Source organism: Clinocottus analis, unplaced genomic scaffold (assembly GCF_023055335.1).
Source record: "Clinocottus analis isolate CAN_PGR_092001 unplaced genomic scaffold, fCliAna1.0.p SCAF_43, whole genome shotgun sequence".
In the NCBI taxonomy this organism is placed as follows: domain Eukaryota; kingdom Metazoa; phylum Chordata; class Actinopteri; order Perciformes; family Cottidae; genus Clinocottus; species Clinocottus analis.
This window is the reverse complement of record NW_027176187.1, coordinates 507,629-532,500: the sequence shown is the minus strand read 5'-3', so window position 1 is coordinate 532,500 and position 24,872 is coordinate 507,629. Positions and strand designations below refer to the sequence as shown.

Genomic DNA, 24,872 nt, shown 5'->3' with positions numbered 1-24,872 from the left:
TGATTCGATGCTTAACCACCTCAGCTGACTCCTTTCGATACGAAGGAGCAGCGGCTCAACTCGTAGTTCCCTCCTGATTCCAAGCTCCTTACCTTTTATCTGTAAGGCTGAGCCCTACAGAGGACACACTGCTCCTTACTCTATCTCTAAGGCTGAACCCGACCACCCTACGGAGGAATATCATTTTGGCCGCTTGTATCCGCGACCTCGTTCTTTCGGTCGCGACCCAGAGTTCATGACCATAGGTGAGGGTTGGAACGTAGACTGACCGGTGAATGGAGAGCTCCGCCTTCTGGCTCAATGCCAGGGACATAGGGCTTTATAAAATGTACACATAAACATCCTCTGTCCCGGACCTCACATTGGATCAGAAAACCTCCCCGAAAGGAAAACCTTTTAACAGGGAGAAAAAGGGAGGAAACCTTCAGGAGAGCAGAAGAGGAGTATCCTCTCAGGATGGACAGAAGAACAATAGATTTCATGTGTACACAATGAACAACATAACAGGTGCCAGAATGATTCATATAAGTAGTAGGCATGATGAAAAAGTTACAACCCCTTGTTTTGCGGGGGATGCGTTCCAAGAATAACCCGCAATAGACGAAATCTGCAAAGTAATCAGCTTTATTTTTTACAATTATTATACATGTTTTAAGGCCATAAAACCCCTAACCATACACTTTTCTCAGACCGGCATTAACATTTTCTCACATTTCTCTCTCATTTAAACACTCTCAAAGTTCAAACTTTTGCGTATTTAAAGAAAAAAGCCCAAACATGTTTAACAAATTTCATTTTAATGATCAATCTACGAGGTCCTCTGACCGCGCCTCTTTGTCCTGGTGCCGCTCCGCTGTCTTTTTAGCTGAACGTATTCTGTACTGTACAGGAGACGCTGCACAGAGGAGATTGATTGACAAAGTATACAGTCCCTTGGCCAATCAGGACGCCGAACACAATGCGCGTTCATACTGTAGCCGTAATCCGCGAAACAGCGAGTCCACGAAAGGTGAACCGTGTTATAGCGAGGGACTAAACTAAAAACAACAGCAACAGTGCGTATAGTAAAATGATGGCAGTGAAGAAGTGCCAGCACTCATCCACGGACTGATTTCCTGTTGCTGTCTCTGCTTGACCCCCTGTTCCTGACTCCTGGTTAACTTACCTGCCTTCTTGATCCTGACTCAGCTATACTCCGCCTGCTTGTTGCTGGAGATTCCATTAAAAGGTCAAAGATCTCCGGAGTCACGTGTGTCGCTCTTGGGTCCAGATACGAGCCTGTCACAGTGACAGAGTAGGGGGTTAGGAGGTTGGCGTCTGCAGATGTGAGGTTGCGGGTGGGAGCGTGTCGATGCAGGAGGTCAGATGTATGAAGGGGTTGTGAAAGTGATGAGAAGAATCTGGAACTGGATTATTTTCTGTATGGGAAGCCAGTGGAGGTTTTGAAAGACTGGGATGATATGGTCTCTGGTGGTAGAGCAGCTGGGCAGCAAGTTCTGGCTGTGTGGTATTAATGCAAGCTGTCCTGACAGTAAATAAGTCCACAAGTGGTCGGCGCCTCCTCTCCGACACCCTGGAGCTTCCTTTCCAGCACTGTGGCAGGAGCTTTCCCGAGGAGGCTGAGCAGTGCGATACCACGATAGTTTGAGCACACTCTCCGGTCCCCCATTTTGAAAATTGGAACCACAACCCAGGTCTGCAGGTCCATGTGCACTCTCCTTGGCCTCCATGCAAAAAGGCATGTTGGCCAAGACAACCCAACAATGTCCATCCGCATCTCATGGCGGATCTCATCAACCCCTGATGCCGTGCCACCAAGGAACTGCGTAGGCTTGCTAGGTCTTTCCCGCTATCTATTCCAACTCACCACCACCAAACAATGTCCCAATGGCAGCATACACAAGCGCTGAACCTTGAGACACTCTCAGCATAGACTAGGCAAGGATCTAGAGATAACAATACTTGAAAGGTGTTCCAATTATACCCACCCTGTTATTCAATTAGGATGTCATGGGCAATGTAACGATCCAAGGGCCTCTGCTAAGACTTGCATGTGTTGTGTTGCTGTGTTGTCTCTTAGTGTTCCTGGTTGGTTGGTTAGCGCTTGAGCCCATCAAAGAATCAGAGGCAGCTGACCAGTGCGTCCAGTCTATAAGACCCACCCCATCCTGGAGGATTGTGGGCACCCTGTGTATGATTGTTTTGACCTACAGTGCTCTGTATCGCCTACCAGAGGGGAGGAGTTGGAACAGCTTGTGTCCTGCAGGTTGTGAGGGTCTGCAGTGATCTTTCCAGCCCGCTTCCTGACTCTGGAGGTGTACAAGTCCAGGATGGAGGGCAGGCTGGAACCAACAGTTCTCTCTGCAGACCTGCTGATCCATTGTAGTCTGTCTTGTTTGGTGGCCGATTCAAACCTTGGAGTAATGGAATTTGTGATTATTGTTTAGGGGCTCCACTGTCATCGCCACAGTTCTAAACTTGTTCAGCTGGTTGTATGTTTTTCTGCCAGCATCATTTGTTATTTAAATTTTGGTTATTCAATTCAGTTTATTTTGTAAAGCCCAAAATCACAAATACAAATTTGCCTGGGAGGGCTTTACAATCTGTACACAGAAGACATTCCTGTCCCTGGACCTCACATTGGATCAGGAAAAACTCCCCTACGTACACTAAACTAATTTTAGTCTTTGTCAAATAAAACGGTATGTATTTAGTTAATCCCTTGCTTCCATTATTTGCTGTGGTCTTGGAGCAGTCAATTATATAACACTATATTGCACTTGAATCTACAGGTATTGACATCAGCATCAGCAGTAGATCAATGATAACTTTGGGAAGGACAGTTTCTGTACTGTAGCCAGCCACAACTATATATGTGTCAGTCAATGATTACAAAAATAGTGAAGCCACAATCTAATATACAAAACAGAAACACTAAAAAGGTTTAGCTATGAATAATATGACCAATGACTCAATGATGTTACTGACATTTACTGGTCATTGTCTCTGTCTCACAGAAGGGAAAGAAATGTGTCCGGACACCAAAGGCCCAGCAGGGGATGCACTTCAAGCTTTCGGGCTGCTCCAGCACCAGGATGTACAAACCCAAATTCTGTGGTGTGTGCACAGACAATCGCTGCTGCACACCACACACCACCATCACCGCCGAGGTGGAGTTCCACTGTCCAGAAGGAGAAGTCTTCACAAAAAAGATGATGTTCATCAAAACCTGCTCCTGCCATTATGACTGTCCGCAAGATAATGACATCTTCCTTGCGTCCAACACTCGGAGGATGATTGGAGACTATGATAACGATATGTGATGGGAGGGTGACGCATACATACTTTGTTTCAAAGCAGTTGAAAAAATAAGTTGTCATTAAGTCGATGTGGGTTTGAAAAACATCCACTGACAAGCAAATCAATTGTAAGAGGGATGTTTAAAATGAGCCCCTATTTAACCAAGCTAACCCCAACTCCACCCCGTATTTCTGTAAAATAGAACAGTGAACATACGTTCTTGTCAAAGCAATGCTCACACAACGATAACTGTTAAGATATATATTTCTGGTTTGAATATTGTGGTGACATATACATATTTCCTAACATTTAACCCCCTGTTATAATGTGACTTATGTCTCACACTTATGTCACATACGTCCAGCAGATGGAGAATGTTGTATGGTTGACATCTGAAAAAAGCTAGTAAATTAATTTTAGATTATTTTGTAACAAACTAAAAATTCTTAAGATAAAAAATGTATTTACATGCAGAGAAAAAATATATTTTTTCACTAACAGAACACTACATTGCAGCTATGGTGCTTAATATTCTATTTCATGCAGTAGGGAGTCAGTGTTTTAAATTAGCAGACAGTTGCAGTTATATACAATAATATTTATGAACTAAACGAAAGCCAAGAGCTTGATTTTTATGAGATAATGGCCTTTTAAAGCATAATTGCATATTTTTTAACAGTTTTAACAATAACTTATTTTATCTTGAGTTTTGATACCAAGACAAGTAAAAAAGCATCAGTAATCCTTAAAGATCTACAAGCACTATCCTTTAAATTAAATAAACCCCTTTAGCCCCAGGGGAAAACTCAACTTGGTGCCTAGATAGGTATAAAAATAAAGTGGTGTCTGGCTTAATGTAAGGCCCTGATTAGATGGATCATGTTGTATAAGTTGGAAACTTGAGGTGCACTGTAAATGCTAAATGGACCTGTACTTGTATAGCGCTTTTCTAGTCTTCCGACCACTCAAAGCGCTTTAACATGACATCATTCACCCGTTTACACCCATTCACACACTAATGGGAGGAGCCACCATGCAAGGTGCCTCATCAGTATCAGAAACCAATTTTAGGGTTAAGCGTCTTGCTCAAGGACACATCGACATGGGCTAGTGGCGCCGAGGATCGAACCACCGATCCTGCTCACCACTGAACTTTATAGACTTCTAGACTCAAGTCACATGACTTTGACTTGAATCAATTAGAATATCAGTTTGGGTTCCGTAATGTCCAGGTTCCATTCCGTAACGTCTGGGTACCGGAACGTTCTCGTTCCTGAATGTCCGGGTTCCTGAACTGGACCAGCCTGTCTTGACTTGGCACATGACTCTGGACTTGCTCCTCATGTCTTGGCACTGGAGTGCATAGACACAACCTTGTTGTGACTTCAAAACAGTTACTTGGTTCAACATCTGTAGCTTCATGTAAGACATGGTGGCTGCGTTGAAATAAGGTCTCAATATATGCTGATGGAAAGTATGAGAAATGAAAGCAAAATCTCAAAAGACAAGTGAATTAATTTCAGTTGGATATGATATCGTGCCTTTTATTCTGACACTGACGTGCCTCCTGCGAGGCTGGAGGTGGATCGCTGACTGCTGATCAGTCGCGCTCAGAGTCAGTCATCATACTTGACACATATTTTCCATTTTTACATCATGGTCTGGAAACCTATGGAGGAAAGAAAAGCGGATAATGGGACTGAAGAATTGCTGTAACTATTATTACTGTATATTTAAAATAAAAGAAGGATGGACACATTTTGTATTTGGAAATATGTAAATACTGTAAGACTGTGTACAGTTTTGTACTATAATTCATGCTACATGTTTAACACAATATTATACTTTTGTAACTGTATCATATTGTTTTGTTTTGTCTCTGTGACCACCTGACTGAGAGAGAAGTGTTATTCTCTCTTGCACTTTTGCTCTTGGCCCAATAAACAGTCTATTTTTATAGATACACTGCATGTTCGTCTGGTTCCTGTAGCTGAAAATAGAAAGCATAGTTGTCCTCGTCAAGTTAACGTGCCCCAAAAACAGCAGCTGTGAATTTGAGATGAAACAGCACAGCAGCGCCTCATGAGTGGAGAATCAACAGCTGCAGGCAGTGATGGAGAGGCTTCAGTCTGGCTGTTTCACACACAGAAGGGTTCACAGGAGAGTTCACAGTAGGTTTTGTAGTTAATTTAATTAACTGTAAATGTCTTTTCTGATATAGTATTCATAACTACATTTTCATCAGTCTATTATCACCTGAAACTAGAATGCTTGTTTTGTTCATTACCTTAGAATGAGCCTTCTTTTCAACAGGAAGCTGGTCTGCTATTTTCAATACTGACTTTTGAGTCTTCTTTCATGTTTTTACGTTGTCTGAGGGCCACCGTACTTCTTGTGAAGTTAGTGGAAGAGTATTCAATTACTTGTAATCTGCAACATCCCCACTAGACGCACCTTAATCCGACACACTGCTCCTTTACTCCAGTTACCCTGGAAACACAGCAGTCAGCAGTCGATAGAAAAGGAGTTATTAGGAGAGAGATAACTTTAAATTGGTGTGTGATTTCTCATAAAACTATATGAACTCTTATTAGTGTTTCTCCAACATGTCTGTGGATTTGCAGTGCAAACCAATGAAAAATCTAAGATTTTCTAAATGAAATGTCTCTAGATCCTCTGAGTTGGCGGGTGAGGTCGGGTGGATGCTGCAGTACGGCTCCCCTCAGCTCCACGAGGCTTCAGACTGGAAGGCAGCCAGGTCATCTGAGGATGTGTGTGTCTGCGTGTGTGTGTGTCTGAGTGGCACTCAGCAGCCAGCCGGAGGAGTTTGTCAAGCCATTACAGCAGCTGTTCCTATGTTTTACCATGAGGCTGAATGTACAGTACATTACACAGATGACAGAGGTGAGCAGGTTCGTCCTCCAGTCAGACGAGCGGTGGAATTGAAGATGCATTTTAGTTGTGGGGGAACGTCATTTGTAGGAGACAGGGTTGAAATAGGTCCGATGGTCACACAGACCTTCAAGCCCGCAGCACATAGGCAGCTAATTGTAGCGTAGCTCGGATCCTACGACACAAACCAGTGTTATTGTTGGGCCGTGGTGTATTCTGGGAGAACCCCGCCCCTCCTGCGGTGTGTGTGCTCTCAAGGGCAAAATATACTCTTGCAACTACAACTGCGGCTGGCCACGCAGTCGGATTGATGGACTCGTTTTGGTTTATAGTTCCCGCCTTTTCCATACGCCAGAACAGCAGGTGGAGCAACGACCGTTTAAAGTCGACCTGCACACCAACGTTCATTGATATCTCCCTCCATTACCGCTATCTGCGTGTCCTGATACTCCGTCAGACGGGTTTTATAAATGCTCATATTTGTGGACCTCTTCAGCCAAACGTTCTTCAACGGGATCCATTGTTCCTGTTTCTGCTGTGGCTTTTAAAAACAGAGGTATTATGCTATGAAACCGGAAATGAGAGACTCAGAAAGAACGTGGTTAGTAGACCAATGGTCTTGCGTGCTGCGAACAATAATAGAGTCCTGAATGTAATGCAGCATATCCCAACTTGTTGACATCCCTACAGGTCACCGAGGCTGGGTCAGGACCCTTTGCATCCCTCTGTAACGTCCTGGAGAGCCCAGCTCGTGCATGATGCTCCTCTGTGGTGGCAGAAACAAGGTTAACGTGGAGAATTCAACCTAAAACACTAGTTTAGGAAAAGCATCATGTTTAAGTTCAGTAAACTATGTCAAACTTAAACAATGTACACAAGTACAGAAAACTTGTCACAAGCGTCACTAACACATCTTCAGAATAATTAACAATAAGTTAGGACATAAACATTGTCTGGTTGAAAGTCTTGGCTGAGGTGTAATGATGAAGATACCTTCACATTGTAGATCCTTGAAGGCCTGCTGTGTCTCAAGCTAATGCAATATAATCAATCAATTCAATGAGAATTAAATCATTTCATTCAAAGATCAAAATAATAACGATGCATAATTGTATTGCAAATTGAATGAGGCTGGTAATACTGTATTATATCGTTGTGTGATGTTTCCTAGTCTAATATGGGTGTACTTCTCAGGGCAGTTGTCAGAGCCCACAGACACCTCTCTGCTGTCCGTGAGACAGCTGCAGCTTCCGCCTGCAGGCGGCTCGTGTTCCCGGTAGACCGGAGGCAGCTTGACGCAGCATTTCCTGCAGCCCTCGCGGCCCCTCCTACCCTCCTACCCTCCTACCCTCCTACCCTCCTCCGCGGCTCCGCGGCGCTGCGGACCGGCATGGATGTGATGTGAGCTGGAATCCAACCAGCGAGGCGGACGGACAGAGGCATCAGTCAGAGGAGAAGAGGAGCAGGGCCGCCGGCTCTCAGGTGCTGTACCGGCTACAAGCTGCTGCCGCTGTGTCATGTTTAACTGCTGCTTTTAGACTATGAAGAATATGCAACTGCTGCAGTAGTTAGAACCTGTCGAAAATAATTCTTTTAATGGAGAAGCATTTTGTAGAAATATTGTAAATCAAAATTGCTATGTGTCTGGTTCAAGTGCCTGAGCAAAGACCACATTATGACAAGTCTGTCCCTATGAAGCACGCATATGTTCTGCTAAACAGAATGATACAACTCAACATGAGGAATTGCAGTGTAATTTGGTACATTTTTTCTACAACATCCTTCTGTGAGTGACAGCAGGATTGTCTCTCACACTGTGTGACACACACAGTTCTGACAGCAGGTCTGTGTCTCATCTGTGTCCACGCTTCCATATCACATCACTGACACGTGTACGTGTGACTGAGCAGAAATATGATGTATGTTGGTGATGATGATGAAAGCCCTGTGCTGATGATGAGCTCTCCTCAGCTCAAGTTACTTGACTTTAAAGGAAATGATAAGCTGGTCCCTCTCTGAGGCTTGGTCCTCGTGTTGGAAAGAGACGCCTGTCTTCGCATTCAAATAGCCGTTGCGTGTTCTTGGATTTGTTCTGTTTCTGCTCACACTATATGCTCAGATATACTTGCACAGATTTTCTACACTCTAGCATCAGCTCTTCGCAAATGTCTGCTCTCCGATTTTTCCTCTGCCCTCTAATATTTTGTTTAAAAGCCCGTAGCAGTCCTTTAGTCAGGCGACCTCCAGGCGTTCCCCATCCTGGTTGAGAGCAGCTTGTCTATTAAAACCTTAGTGATTTGACATTTTTTATGAAGAGGATTTACAGCAGGACTACTGTCAGCTATGTGAAACAGTTCTCTCCTCAGAGATATACACTGTGTTCACGTATAACTTCTACCCAAAACCCAGTTAAGTAGTTCCCTAGAGATTTAGTATTTATTGAAAACATAATTTGGGCTTTACTGCGTCTAGGACCTGGAGGTTCGTTTAGTGTGTATTTGATGCCCCGCACTGACGTGGTAAAAGAGTGAGAGTCTACACAGTGTGTGCAGACGAGAGGCGGATCCACCCATCAGGCGTCACCCTGAGGATGAGGACCAGAAATAACGGATGCAACAACTCAACATATGGAGTTGTGGTGGAAGAGCAGCTAATGTTGTGTTCACAATATTATCAGCTTTAAACAAAACAGTTTTTTTGTTGTTGAAAAGCCATATAAAAAATGTCACTACGGGACTTATTTAAAAGCTTAAGAGCACAGAGCAAGCTCTGGCATGAAGTGTTGGTGTGAGAACGTGTTGCTAGAACCTACCAACACCCTCGAGTTAAAAAACAATGAAAAAAGCTCTGATATGTCCAGAAATGCTTCATCTTCAAAATAACAACAATGCAATGCAAATTTAGGGATACCTAACACCCCGGCAGAGCAAGTCTCGCTGCCTTGATGGCTGGGGAAAATAAAGAGGATGTGGATGTACATCCAAAAAAAGTTCCCTCTCAGGGAGTCGAGGGAAGATTGTTAGAAAAACAACCGTGAGGATAAACAATAACTCAGTAGAAATAGTATTTGTGTGTAATGCTGATTCTGTGCTAACCTTTGGTTTTGTGTCTTGTCTAACTTTTCACACTACTGGACCCATGACTGCTGACGTCTTCTGAACTTCTGCTCCGGATACGATGGTCAGTACCATTGCATCTGAGGGAACAACCCTCTCTCAGACCCAAAAGTCTAAGAAAACAAGTATATTCCAAAATAACGGAATGAAAGTAAACATAACCTAAGGAGCAGGACAACGCATGACAATATTCTACACTCAACATGACTGACCTCTGCATGCAGTTACTGCACTCTCCTAAAGGCAACATGTCAGCATTGTGTGGAGCAACATAATGACACAAATACTAACCTTGTAATAACAACACTGTTTTTGCCATGTTGATTCAGCTCTGGCAGCTGCATGGTTTCATTGTTTCTGGTGGATGTCTCTTTGTAAAGGTAGCAGGGCTATTGTGTTGGATTGTATCACACTGTGTAAGTGTTGGTTTCTGAGGAGCAATACCACCATGGAGGCCTGTTCTAGATCACTGCAGCAGATAAGGAAAAGGATTTCAAAATTAACTCTGAAATAAATTGAAAATTAAAATGATGAGCCTGACAGGCGTCTAAGAGACCAGATGAGGACCAGAAATAATGGCTATAACAACTCCAGATATGGAGTTGTGATGGGAGAAAGTTTGATGTTTGAAGTCAGGTTTAAACTAAACTAGTATTAGTCATGTATTGATATCATCCATAAGTAATAGCTTATATGAGTTGGCTTTTATAGGTCCCTTACATTGGTGATCTTCTGGCAGGATCATGAGCATACCTGATCATGAGCATCATGAGCATACCTGAGTGGGCTCAGAGGCAGAAAGAGCCTGCTGTCAGAGGTTTGACAGCATTGACATGATTGGCCAAATGTAATTGGTTTAACTTTAAAGTTATCAGCCTGTTATCAGCTGAATGAGAAGAAGCAAGAGAGGCAGAGAAAGTAACTGAATGAGAGCATTAAGTATCATACGGTCTTGACTGAACTTCTGCTAAGCCTCATATGCTGGAGGAAGGACACACATGTTTACATCACATTCAGCAATATATGGTTGACTCTCATGTCACTGAAAACACGCTGGAAACTCATGGAAACTTCTAGCCGCATTACGGCTTCTCCTTGATCAGATGAACTGCATCAGAGAGCTCGTTGGTTGGACAAGCCTTTAATTTCTTTATAGAGTAGAGCAATGCTGCCACCCTCTGTCACAGATCAGCTTCCTTTCTGTCCTGCCACTCAAACTCACCATCGCACTCACCTGCTGGCCACACCCACCTCATCAGCTCATTCACATTCACCTGCTGGCCACACCCACCTCATGAGCTCATTCACTCTCAGCTGCTTGCCACACCCACCTCATGAGCTCATTTACTCTCAGCTGCTTGCCACACCCACACGCTCCTGTTCATTTTTATTTTAAAAATAGCAACATTTCCTCAGGAGGTGGGCTTCAGATGGTTTCTTTCTTATTTAGACGATTTTGCGTGCTTTCGAAAACACCTTTCACAAGGCTCAGATGAAGCTGGTGCAGCGAAAAGCAACTCAAGCGTATACAAATTTTGATAAACATTTTTCCATCCTTAAAATCAGGCATGAAAATCCCTCACCTTTCGGCAAAATTTGGCGTTTTGACACCAAAATAGGTGACCTACGTGAATCGTGTAGATTCGATGAGTTTTTTTTAAGGGGGCGCGGAGGAGGGGGGGGGGGGGGGAGGGGGGGGGGCTCAGTGAACTGCGAACAGATGTGCGTGCCAGAAGGGAGCCCGAGTGCGTGGTAATATAATATTTCATGGGGCATATCTAAGTTAAGTTACCCAGGAGCTCTGTTGACATAGACTTAGCTAACGTTAGCTCCAGCTTAATGAATTGAGTCATTGAACACAGCAGGAGAGAACGCGACGTTAGCCCGCTAGCTAATGCTCAGGTGGAAAGTTATTAGCTAACGCTACCATTAATGAGGAGGTAGATCCTGAGGTGAGGGGACTGAGGGGCCGACCACACAGGATCAGACTTTTTAAAGCGCAGCCGCTTAAAAAACTCCTTGACAAAAACCGGGCGTTTTTTTTTTTAAAGAGAGTACGGCGAATAACTATCCACGAGCTGTGTCTGGATGACGAGAGCTTTCAGTTGTACTTTGGGCTGAGCAGGAGTCAGCTGGAGCGTCTTCTGAGCAGCAGAGTCGTGTTTCCATCTAGAATTGTAAAGCTCTTTCACATGTGTCACTTTCACACGTTTATGCATCCCGTGCAAAAATGTTAAAATGTGACTTAAAAAAAGTCCTTAATTTTAGAAAAATGAATTTACCTGAATTGTCCTGCAGCTTTAAATTCAGTTTATTCGGGCATCAAGTGTTGTGCAGTGAGGGTTTTTATCTGGTTATAAACACTTTAACACTTGTTATAGGTTTATGCTCTGACCTCAGGGTTCTATGACCTCAGAATTCTATGACCTCAGAGTTCTATGACCTCAGGGTTCTATGACCTCAGAGTTCTATGACCTCAGAGTTCTATGACCTCAGGGTTCTATGACCTCAGAGTTCTATGACCTCAGGGTTCTATGACCTCAGGGTTCTATGACCTCAGAGTTCTATGACCTCAGAGTTCTATGACCTCAGCGTTCTATGACCTCAGGGTTCTATGACCTCAGAGTTCTATGACCTCAGAGTTCTATGACCTCAGGGTTCTATGACCTCAGAGTTCTATGACCTCAGAGTTCTATGACCTCAGGGTTCTATGACCTCAGAGTTCTATGGCCTCAGGGTTCTATGACCTCAGAGTTCTATCCTTTTAATGTTATCGAACAAAGATTATCCTAAATTGAAAGACTACTTTCTTGTTTTTTGAATGAAGCCGTGCACAAGTTGAAGCAACGTGTGTGTTTGACCAGAGGTCTGCAAACAACACCCGAAGCGTTCCTGAACTTAAAAAAAGTTCTACAACCGACCAACAGAATCAGAAACTTTTTTATTGCCACGTGAGTAGGTACAAACGAGGAATTTGTCCTAGCGGAAGGTGCATCACAGCAACAATGACAACAACAACAACAACAACAACAACAACAACAACAACAACAGAGAACATTTAACTATACAAGAGAAAATATAAGATAAAATTTGGATAAACAAGTAATAAGTAAGGTGCAGTAAATATGCAGTAAATAATTAGCAATGCAATTAAAAAAAAGAGAAATAAAGGTAGCGATCAATAATAATAACAATAATAACAGTAAAGGTGAAGTAAAGTGCACGGAATGAGGTTATGGTTGTTGAAAGTGACAGGTGATGGGTGAAGTAACGAGTGACTATGAATGTGTGGACGGATGTGCAGGAGAGAGAAGGGGGACAAGGGGGACAAGGGGGACAAGGGAAGGTCCTGGGGGAGACAGAGTCAGTCAGCGGACCTGGTTCTGTTGATGAGCCCGACTGCTGCTGGGTAGAAACTGTTTGTGTGGCGGGAGGTCCTGGTCCTGATGGACCTCAGCCTCCTGCCAGAGGGAAGGGACTCAAAAGGTTTATGTCCGGGGTGAGAGGGGTCGGCTGCAATCTTCCCTGCCCGCTTCAAGGTCCTTGAAGCAAACAAGACCTGGAGGGACGGCAGATTGCAGCCAATCACCTCTCAGCACAGCGGATGATGCGCTGCAGCCCGGCCTTGTCCTTGGCAGTGGCTGCAACGTGCCAGACGGTGATGGAGGAGCAGAGGATGGACTCAATGATGGCGGTGTAGACTCAATGAACACCGGGTAAAATGGCCCCGGAACTTCATTGTGACCTGGATCCCTGCAGTCGAAACCCTAGTCCCTTAGTTCCTAGTTCCTGGAAAGTTACTGGTGTTGAAAAGGGGCTTCAGTTACGTTCTTTACGCCTTTTTGTTTATATGCAGTGTGGTGACTTGTGTAGAGACCTTTGGTCCTGTTAGTTTGTCCAGCAGAGAGCAGCAGAGAGCAGAGCAGGAGGAAGGATGAACAGGTGGTCCCTGACTGCATGGATTATCATCATCAAATGTCTGGATGCTGATCCAATATTGGCATGGAGAGAGGAGAGCCGTGCATTTCCTCACATGCAGCCTTCAGGCAAATGTAATCACCCACAGTCATGATGGAGACTGGACAAATCAGCCCGCTGAGGAGCGAGCGCGTCGTCATTAACTCACTGTCTTGTAGTCTCGATGTGGATACTTAACACATTTTCCTTGTTCTCAAAAATAAAAAAGAAAGAATTGCATTTGTTGTCATATGGTTTTAGTTTTGCAAAATTACTATTTGCTGGGACAGAGGTGATTTTCATTATCCAAAATATATTCCTCCCAGTATTAAGCTTTGTGTATGTGCCTAGAAACACCAAGAAGCCCGTTGCTGCTGGTACCCTCTGCCGCCTCCGAACACACACGGGGCCAACGCCTGGGCCGGCCGCCGCCCTGCTCTGGCCGACCCCAGCGCCCCGTACCCTGGCGGCGCCGCAGCCGCCTCCTGCTTACCGTGTCCTGTTGGCGCCACAGCCGGGGGGCCAGCCGACACCAGCTCCACGTCGCCAGTCGGTGGTCTGGTTGGTGGACGTCCTCTGGCCCGCCCCTTTAGGTGGAGAGATGGTAGGGGGCTAGAGTTGCTCATTGGCACCCAGCAAGCAGTTAGAGGTTTGCTGCACCTCTCTACTCTTGGTTCTTTTTCCAAACAGGCAGTGATGCTGCCTGTCAGGACACCGTGGTGATAGAGATGCTGACTTGCCAACACTGAGGTATCAGAGGCCGTCCACATTGATCTTGACAGGATGGTAGTTCCTCTCCTGCTCATTCCCAAAGTCCACGACCAGCTTCTTGCGGTCATTCAGAGAGATTGTCGTCCTGGCACTAGTTCTACATAAGTCTTCTCTCCATTACCAAAGATCAGGCCCACCACGACCGCTGTGTCTTCAACCAGGCTGCCCACCCTCAGTGGGTGTGAGTGTGGTATCCTCAAAACCTTTACCTGCAGCACCAATGCTATGCTATAGCACAGTGGCGGGCTGTGCATTTTCAAGCTAGGCCGTCAGTGCCGAGTATTATCGTATACATATTGACGTATTTGCACTTTGCACTCTCTGTTTACATTTTACTTAATTTACGTTCACATTTAATTTAATCTCCTGATTGCACTGAATTTAAATTAATTTCTGTTACATCTTATTTCATATCTGATATATACATATTTCATTTGTCTGTGTATGTGTTTGTATGTATGTGTATATGTGTGTATGTATGTATATGTATGTATGTATATATATATGTATATATATATATATATATATATATATATATATATATATATATATATATATGCATGTGTGTATGTATGCATATGTGTATGTATGTGTATGTGTGTGTATGTGTATATGTGTGTATATATATATATATATATATATATATATATATATATATATATAGATACATATATATATATATATATATATATATATATATATATATATATATATATATATATATATATAAATATATACACCCATATATGTGGACTATAGATATATGTATATTTTATATACATATTTTCTATTTCTATTTTTCAAAGTACTCAATGTCGCTTGAATTTATTTCAGGGAGTTTACAGAAACATATTGGAATGAGTACTGTAATTTTACTGTTTTGTAAAATCCTGCAATGGCAAAAAAAATAATTCACTGTATGTATTTTTGTTGGAGTCTTTTTTTGTGTGTGTTGATAAAAATGAAGCCCGAGCATTAGTTTAATCAGGAAAGACTTGTTTTAAAGTTTAACAATAATTGATTACAATTGCATATATTTGAATAGTGCAAAGTCTTTTTGAAATTTGGATAAGCAAGGGGTAGTGCTGCTGGTATGTAATAGGCAGAATCCCCCTGGAGTCCAGACACTAGTGTCAAAGAAGGGAGTTGCTGTGACCCGATGATGATGATGAGGAGCAGGACTTATGCTGACTGGAGGTGCCAGGGGGGAAAAGGGAGAGCAGGCGGCTGGCTATTGTTGGACTGGCACAGAGGTAATTGAGTGGAAGTGGAGGGAGGTAATTAAAGAGCACATGCAGGACACAAAGCGATGTCAATGGAAGAGGGAGGCAGAGCAGAAGCTTCTTGGTTCCCACACGGGGAAATGTGATTTACATCCCACTGTGGGTGTGATGTCTCACCTGCAGCACAGCAGAGGAATCACACATGAGTAAAAGATGCTGCAGAGACCAACAGAGCTGGACGGGTATGGATCCATTATGTCATGGTGGTGTAAAGGGACACTGAAGTCCTGTTCTGCCCCGACTCCTGACCAGCTGCTGATGTTATTATTATTCATAAACAGCTTATGCATTTCATTTGTTTAGGAGGTGTGTTTCATAAGATTCCAATATATCTAATACCTCTACGATTAACGAGAAGCAAGGACGCACAGTATTAAGGCTAAATGAAGGGTGGGGCCTGTGGAGGGGTGGGGCATGTGGAGTTGTGGGGCATGTGACGGGGTGGGGCTTGTGGAGGGGTGGGGCCTGTGGAGGTCTGGGGCCTTTGGAGTGGTGGGGCCTTTGGAGGGGTGGGGCATGTGGAGGGGTGGGGCATGTGGAAGTCTGAGGCCTTTGGAGTGGTGGGGCTTGTGGAGGTCTGGGGCCTGTGGAGGGGTGGGGCCTGTGGAGGTCTGGGGCCTGTGGAGGTCTGGGGCCTTTGGAGTGGTGGGGCATGTGGAGGGGTGGGGCATGTGGAGTGGTGGGGCATGTGGAGTGGTGGGGCATGTGGAGGGGTGGGGCATGTGGAGGGGTGGGGCATGTGGAGGTCTGGGGCCTTTGGAGGGGTGGGGCATGTGGAGTGGTGGGGCATGTGGAGGGGTGGGGCATGTGGAGTGGTGGGGCATGTGGAGGGGTGGGGCATGTGGAGTGGTGGGGCATGTGGAGGGGTGGGCCCTTTGGAGGGGTGGGGCATGTGGAGGGGTGGGGCATGTGGAGTGGTGGGGCATGTGGAGTGGTGGGGCATGTGGAGGGGTGGGGCCTTTGGAGGGGTGGGGCATGTGGAGTGGTGGGGCATGTGGAGGGGTGGGGCATGTGGAGTGGTGGGGCATGTGGAGTGGTGGGGCATGTGGAGTGGTGGGGCATGTGGAGGGGTGGGGCATGTGGAGGGGTGGGGCATGTGGAGTGGTGGGGCATGTGGAGTGGTGGGGCATGTGGAGGGGTGGGGCATGTGGAGTGGTGGGGCATGTGGAGGGGTGGGGCATGTGGAGGGGTGGGGCATGTGGAGGGGTGGGGCTGTTGTCTCTGCTCATCTCTAGCTGTCTCTTCACCTCAGCAGAAGGTCTGGCTCAGCACCTGCTCTTTACACTCGGGGAGGGGAGGCAGCTAGTGAGCGTGAAGGGGAGGAGGGGGGGGGGGGGGGGGCTTTTGTGTCGAGATGGGGGAAGGCCAGTCTGTATGAATGAGTGAGAAGATGTGACAATACTGATGCTGTACTCAACACACAAAAGCCCTCAAGGTGGCTTAGATACAGCAATTATAAGGATAGCTGTGCATGTTTGTGTGTGTGTGTGTGTGTGTGTGTGTGTGTGTGTGTGTGTGTGTGTGTGTGTGTGTGTGTGTGTGTGTGTGTGTGTGTTTCTTTTGTGCTGAGCGAGTGTTCATGGTGCTGCTGATTTGAATGATTTGAACGTGCTTCTTGTTTTGTTTCTTTTGTTTTTTTCTTGATGGACGTCTACTCAAGAACTGCCACCACAGTTTTTTAACGATTTCATAACTTTTTGACAGACTTCCACGTTTTCCAAAATTAAATGTTTTTGTTTAGTTTATGGTGAACAATATATATATATATATATATATATATATATATATATATATATATATATATATATATATATATATATATATATATATATATACATATACTGAATTTGAATTGTATAGCATGTCATTATTATGTCAAAGTGTTGGAATAAAGGTTAAATAAGTAACTGCAAGGTAGTAATGTGTGTTAAAATTGCCATTCATGTCAATTCATAAACAAAAGTTACATAGGTTTAACAAATGCATCATATTTATATTAAATAACTTTAATATCAACATAGCTAGAATTGCTTCAAAAGTCCTCTTTTTCCATATTATAATTGCGACGCTATAATTCACAAGAATATCAAACACAATTCAAAATATATTATCTGGATCATGTACAGTGCGTATTCTCATTGTATGAATAGTTTCTCTCATCTTCATGTCATGAGCTGTAACTCTGTTAGTTGTTCATTCTGGTCACATGACATCTGCTGCTTCTGTCCATCAGGGAGAGGATCCTGTTGCTCTATGAAGCTCCTCCCTGTTTCCCTGTGAGAGGCTCTTACTACCTTTAATTGGGGAGTTGTTCCTGATCTGAGGTCCTGGGACAGGATGTCATGTGTAAACATTGTAAAGCCCCCAAAAACAAATATTGGGGTGTGATTTTGGGTGATATAAAATAAACTGAATTGAATTGAAAATCAAATGTGTGCAATTTTTTTACCCTTTGGATTAAAATAAATAAAATTAATTTAGTATATTCCCAAATCACTTAGTTTTCTCAGAAGGCTTTTCAATCTGTCCACATAGACATCCTCTGTCCTGAGACCTCACATCGCATCAGGAACAACTCCCACTAAAAAAACCTAACTGGGAGAAAAAAGGGAGAGTCCTTCATAGAGCAAGAGAGGAGGATGCTCTGCAGGACGGACAGAAGCAACAGATGTCATGTGACCACAATGAGCAACGTGACAGAGTTACAATACAAATGATTCATAAATGAGTAGTAGGCATTATGAAAAAGTTACATTTACCAAAAATAACAGCAACTGTGCATTTACTAGATGAATAATAATGATAATAAAAGCAGTAATTGTATTGACACTACTCATAGCAATGTAATATTAATAATGATAACAGCAGGACCAGGGTCCAGATAAAACTATGATCCATGCAAAGCTGTGAGGAGAGGAAGCACTCTGGAGAAGAAGAACGGTTAGCAATGTGCATGGTTGTTCATTAAGATCCAATACAAGCAAATGATGAGGAGCTGCAGCTCCATGTCAGAGTGTCTGATCGAGCTGTCTGCTACTCAAAATAAACACCTGCCAATCAATCAGAAACAAGAGTTTTCTGTGGCAAACTATAGTCAGAGTTAAGTTGTTATAGAGTAATGTGAGCGGTACCTATTAAAGCAGCAGTGCATTCATTGGCCTATTCTCTGGTGCATTGTCCATTCACAGGCAACATAAGCCTCGCTGCTGCTCTGTCTGTCTCTGCAGTTGTTAGCCAGCACCCTGCTGCTCCTCAACTACAAGCGGATATGTTCCGTCGGGACACATGAGGTACGAGGGGATACTAAGAGCTAAGAGGTGTTCGGAGGTGTACGGTCTCCCACTGCTTCCAGTATTTATGCTAAGCTAGGCCAGGATGCTGTTTCTCTTCTCTTCCGTCAAAATGGCTTTCTTGATCCGCATAGAGGTTCTGATCACAGAACCTTGTTCTGCATGCATTCACAATGTTGGCCTGCTAATGATTGTGATGAAGCCATTTGAATGACGCCAGCCTCTCTCACTGATGCTGAGTGAAGATGGATGCTTATAGGGAACCGTGGTTACTGATGGTGGAGCTCTGCTGTGATCAGCAGCTCTGCGCTGTGATTGGAGCAGGCTCATCCCTGCACTGCTCCCATTGGCTGCTTCCACAAATACACTTGCCTCATTACATACAAAGCTCCACCTTCCTCTGCAAAGGAGGGGAAGCATCAGGCAGTGAATGCCCAACACGCTGTCTTACAGGCTGCGTGTCTCATCATGTCTGTTGGGTTCCCTTTAGAGCTGTCGGGTTGTTGGGTTTATAGAGTATGCATGCAGGCACTCAGGTGGAGACACTAAAGCCTTGTAGGCATTGACGTCTGAACATGAGAAACCTTTTCAGTGTAGACATGTTGCTGGAGTAGCTTTTCATCAATATGAATTGATCGTGACAGAAGTTGTGTGGGCTCACACACTCTACTGCTCGCTCGGCTGGACTTCATTGCATATTTGAGTGACATAATGCACGCGGGTCTTTTAATTGACTAGAGCCGTCTTTCTGTTTTAGTGATCATGTAATGGAAAATGTTTTTATGTGAAATATGACTAAGAACAAATAGTGAGCAGAATGGCCATCATATACTTCACCAGCATGTTGTAAGCCCTTATGTATACGGCTATACACTCAACACAATTTCCTTTGTGTTTGTCAAAACACTTGAAAAACACACTGCTACCTTATTGAGATGTTAAACTGCAGGTTCCATCGTTAAATGATCTACACAACTTGAAGTGGGGTTGAGCTGCGTCTTACCAAGGACAATAACACCTGAATGAAGGTTCTGCCCATCTGTTACTGCTCCTGGTGCCCACGTCAGTTGTCCGGCTGTAGCAGCCTGTCAGACAGCACTGAGGGCACAGAGCTCGCGCGCCGTGGTCTCTTGGTACCTAACACATTGTTACAGCTTCTTGATCACGCTGATCAACTCCCGCTTTGTTTCTCTGAGGCTCGAGGAGCACTGACCGCGGAGCATCTTCTCTTCTGCAGGCTGATCTGAACGGAGCGGTAAGTCACTCACATCCTCATCCTCCTTCTCCTCCTGCTCCTCCTCATCACCAGCAGCAGCAGCTCACACGCACAATGTGTTGACATGTTTTTCACATTCAGCGCCATTTGCAGACAGGTGCACTACCGACGCGTGTGCGTGTTGTCCCGCTCTCAGCGCACTGCTCTTAGCCACAGGGCTAGAATGAAGCATCTCCACGTCACAGGGCTAGAATGAAGCATCTCCACGTCACAGGGCTAGAATGAAGCATCTCCACGTCACAGGGCTAGAATGAAGCATCTCCACGTCACAGGGCTAGAATGAAGCATCTCCACGTCACAGGGCTAGAATGAAGCATCTCCACGTCACAGGGCTAGAATGAAGCATCTCCACGTCACAGGGCTAGAATGAAGCATCTCCACGTCACAGGGCTAGAATGAAGCATCTCCACGTCACAGGGCTAGAATGAAGCATCTCCACGTCACAGGGCTAGAATGAAGCATCTCCACGTCACAGGGCTAGAATGAAGCATCTCCACGTCACAGGGCTAGAATGAAGCATCTCCACGTCAGAGCAGATGTTGATGCCGCGCCGACATGAGCAGATGGGATGCTCGTGTCTTACTTCTCATATTTTCCCTTTAGCGTTCATGTGTTGACACATTGCAGCTGGCGGGGTCACTGGGTCGGGGTATTCGTCCTCATGAACACGCGGCGGCTGCTGTGAGTCTGCGTGTTGTTCAGCTGACAGCCGCCATGGAGGCTGTTGCTGTGTGCGACCAGCGGGGTTCTCGGAGAAGATCCTGGGCCCAATCTTTCCAATGAGTCGAGAGGGTCCTGAGGGCGGGACAACAGTTCTGATTGGCTGGCCCCTCCTCTCCACACTGCACGCTGCTGCTGGATGCTGCTGGTCCTCCTCGGTACTCCACAGACCGGCTGGAGATGTGCAGTTATAGAGTTACACTTACTGGAGTCATTGCAGGTCATGCAAGTTACAGGTCTCAATAATAGAGGATTAGTGAAATATACCAGTAATGAGGAAAAGCAGTAAAACAATATTTGTCTGCTGCTGCCACACACACACACACACACACACACACACACACACACACACACACACATATATATATATATATATATATATATATATATATATATATATATATATATATATATATATATATATATATATATATATATATATATATATATATATATGGGGGCATATGATGCATGTGACAAGCATCTCTACTATATCACTTTGCACTATGCTATATACAATATGAATGCATTGTATTAGTAGAACATTGTTTTATTGTTTTACATTTTACGTTTCTATTCTATTTAGTTGGGTACAGATTTGGTTTTGGCCATATCTGACCCATATCTGACCCATATCTGACCCATATCTGACCCATATCTGACCCATATCTGACCCATATCTGACCCATTCCACGTGCTGCACTAAGGTCAACAGCATGAGTCTGGACCTGCAGTGACACTTATTTATTTAAATTAGCCGTCTTTTTCACAAACTAGTATTTTTTTCATTAGTATTTCAACTAACTGGCAGAAAACACAGCTCTTGTCTCCTTTAACATTCATGAACATAATTCATATAGCTATGTATAAACAATGTATAAAACAGCTTCTAATTGCCATTTTATTTTAAAAATGTAATTGTAAAGGTTTAGCAGCATCTAGTGGTGACTGCAGCATCTCCTGTGTGCATCAACATTTAGATTTTCATGAAAGAGTTATGAAATATCACGATTAAAAGCACTGGTGTGTTTTAGTACAGGACAGTCCAGTCATCCAGGTAAAAACACCTCTTGGAAGAATATACTGTCCTGACCTGTGTTTACTGTGTTCTGGTGCAAAATAGTAATAATCCTCACCTCCGCGAGCACATGTGATGTGTGTCTTTTAAAAAAATATATTTTAACACACACACACACACACACACACACACACACACACACACACACACACACACACACACACACACACATGGTTGTTACAGGTTAATATAGATATTTGTTAAATACAGTGTCCACCTTATATTGTATTACTTCATTTTCTAATGTTGTTTTATCCCAATGCAATGTTTTATAGATTTTTCAAGTGCGAGAGGCAAGTGCTAGAGTTAGTCCTGATGGACAGGTGGTGCCTTCATGTAGCTCCTCCATCAGTGTGAATGTTAGTCCTGATGGACAGGTGGTGCCTTCATGTAGCTCCTCCATCAGTGTGAATGTTAGTCCTGATGGACAGGTGGTGCCTTCATGTAGCTCCTCCATCAGTGTGAATGTTAGTCCTGATGGACAGGTGGTGCCTTCATGTAGCTCCTCCATCAGTGTGAATGTTAGTCCTGATGGACAGGTGGTACCTTCATGTAGCTCCTCCATCAGTGTGAATGTTAGTCCTGATGGACAGGTGGTGCCTTCATGTAGCTCCTCCATCAGTGTGAATGTTAGTCCTGATGGGCAGGTGGTACCTTCATGTAGCTCCTCCATCAGTGTGAATGTTAGTCCTGATGGACAGGTGGTACCTTCATGTAGCTCCTCCATCAGTGTGTGAACGTTAGCTAGCTAAACCTGGATTACTCACAACGCTAAGGTTAACTGGTTCCACCCTGTAGACACATGTAAACTAGTTCAGCCAGATTGCTCAGCTGGCAACTATTAAGTCAAAATTGAAATATGAAAAACGAAGTCACTTGCAAAACAAAGTCACTTGTTTTTCCCGCTGTATCTGATGAGGACAATGCTGTTCCTTAAAGTTGTGCTGTTGTGTGGTAAGATGAGCAACTCGCTGCAATCATTGGACAAACATCCTCTAGTGGGATATGTCCAAAAAACAAACATCCAACATGGACTTTCATCCAGAGGTCTTTTTTTTATCATTGTATTCGGGCTGTAACAATGAGCTTTATTCATTCCATTGGCTATTCCTATCAACCTTTGAATGCTGCTTCAGCAGATGCTGTGTGTTTGTTCTGGAAGTCTTTCAACATTCAATGTTTTGTTGTTTGCTAACTTCTCGCCACATATCAGCAGACCGGTCAGCAGCATCGGTGGCAGTGAAAGGAAATGAATACATCCACGCAGAGTTAAAGGCTCTACTTTTCCCCGTGACTTTTTTTTATGTCTCTGTTGATAGTGTAGCGAGGGCGGAGCTGTGTGGATCACGAGTAGCCACCTGCAGCGGAAGAGACCTTCCAGCGACATGACAGGATGTGATGCACATTTTAGTTAAGGAAATATTCAAACATTTATTTTTATTTCAGTAGCCCAATATCACCTCAAACTCCAAGACAAGAGGAGTTACCTTCGAAAGATTTTTCACTGGAAAAAATAAAATTAAAATAAAAACGTTTTTTTTTTTTGCCACTCGAGGCTCTCCGTCCCTGTGAGATTTTGATTGGTCCAGGACTTTAATTTATGACTGATCACCTGCAGAACTAACAATATTCCTTAGCAGGTACTTTGTGTTTCACCATGTTGTTTACTGATGTGACCATTTAAACTATGAAAGTGAAGTGCTGGCTGCACAGTGGTGGACTGGACGGTCCAGCAGGTCCAGTCCCGGGCTGGAAGGGCTGTTGGACTTAGCATGTTCTCTCCGTGTGCCTGCGGGAGTTCTCTCCAGCTTCTCTGGCTTCCTTTCACAGTTCAAAGACCTCAGACTTTGCTTGGGTTAACTGATAACTATAAGGTGTGGTTGTCTTTACAGGGTTAGGGTCCCTTCATGTCAGCTGGAATTGGCTCCAGACCCCTGAACAGGATAAACCGTTGAAGATAACGGATGGATGGAAGTGAAGTGCCATAATTCTTCAACATGTAAACACGCACAGGTCACATTTCATGTTGACAGCAAGATGCATTCAGAAAGCATATTTTGGGGACTAATAAGACTGGAAAGTACACGACGCTACACATGTATGAGCCGTGTTGTATTACTGGTGACTTGTGTGTAGTTCTCCTGTGTGTTTGTGTTCCACTGTAATGACCTCCTGACACAGATGCTCTGCTGTTGCTCAGCTGTTTTTGTGCGTTTCACTTGCGTCTTTCATTCCCCACCTCTGATTTCATGTGTGTTAGGCCACCTTCCAGTAGCTGGGATGTTTCCAGAGCTGGTGCCAGCAGAAGGGTCCTGTGTGCATCCACTGATGACTGACAGACATCCAGACATCAGCTCAGAGCAGCCTTTAATCCCACACAGGGCCCGATTAATTTTAAAGCCGCTTTCAATCCTTAAGCTCACTTTCAGCACTATAACACAGGCACCGTGCAGCCAGATATACAGATATGTTGAAGTATGTTTTCACTTTTAACAAATGCATTTGAGTTTTAATCTTTCAACCAAACCTTAGTTCTTTTCCTAAGAATCCATTTGAAATCTTAAAACTTGTGGCCTACATCAAATATTGTCAGCAGATCATGGGCTTGGTGTTTTGGTGCAGACTAATAACTGTGTGCAGAATGGTCTGTGGGCTGTTTGATGACTCCTATAGCAGCTTTAACCTCTGACCTCCCATCAGCTCAGAGTAGAAACATGTTGTACCTTCAGGATGTCATGTCGTACTCTGGTGGAGTCAGGCGGCAACCTCCACGTCTCAACGCCTTCGTGTCTCACCAGGCAGGTCACTTCGGACCCCAGCGTGTCCACCCCAGCGTTGAAGCAGGCTCTGGTGTTCGCGTCTTGTGTAAATTCATATCTTAACGATGATACGGCACAGAGCTGTGCTTTCAAATCTGGAAAAAATCAGTAGACGTTCCACTTCCGCGTCCTTTTCTCGCGACACCTAACGTGATGAACACAGTGAGATCTGAGCATCGGATGACGTGTGCATAAAGCTTCACTGTGATTTATTGATTTTGTTTCGTGAAAAAACAAACCAATGAACACTCAGAAAATGAATGAATCTCTCAGAAAAGTCATTCCTCACGATTCATTTTGATGTGTTTTGACGCATGTGCTGGCAACGCTGCAGATATGGTCCAAAGTTTTCCATAATAATAACTAGAAA

At 44.2% G+C, this 24,872-nt stretch overlaps 3 protein-coding genes across 11 annotated transcripts in view; 2 read left to right on the top strand and 1 right to left on the bottom strand.

Moving 5' to 3' along the window:
* Window positions 1-3,323, top strand: part of ccn2b (cellular communication network factor 2b) — a 10,076-nt gene extending 6,753 nt beyond the window's left edge. Inside the window, exon 5 of the mRNA XM_068599099.1 lies at window positions 3,018-3,323. Within this exon, the coding sequence (XP_068455200.1) occupies window positions 3,018-3,323 (306 nt within the window). The remainder of the gene's footprint in view (window positions 1-3,017) is intronic.
* Window positions 3,324-7,592: 4,269 nt separating this feature from the next.
* Window positions 7,593-24,872, top strand: part of epb41a (erythrocyte membrane protein band 4.1a) — an 81,848-nt gene continuing 64,568 nt past the window's right edge. For 7 of the 9 annotated variants that reach the window (XM_068599115.1, XM_068599118.1, XM_068599117.1 and 4 more), the window contains exon 1: window positions 19,753-19,864. The gene's annotated coding sequence lies outside the window, so the exon portion shown is untranslated. Of the gene's footprint in view, window positions 7,675-19,752; window positions 19,865-24,872 lie in introns of those variants that run through there. The other 2 variants (XM_068599122.1, XM_068599120.1) reach the window with 2 other exon arrangements.
* On the bottom strand, window positions 15,667-16,548 carry LOC137801728 (uncharacterized). The gene has a single exon (XM_068599098.1). The coding sequence runs from the start codon at window positions 16,546-16,548 to the stop codon at window positions 15,667-15,669; it is 882 nt and encodes a 293-aa protein (XP_068455199.1).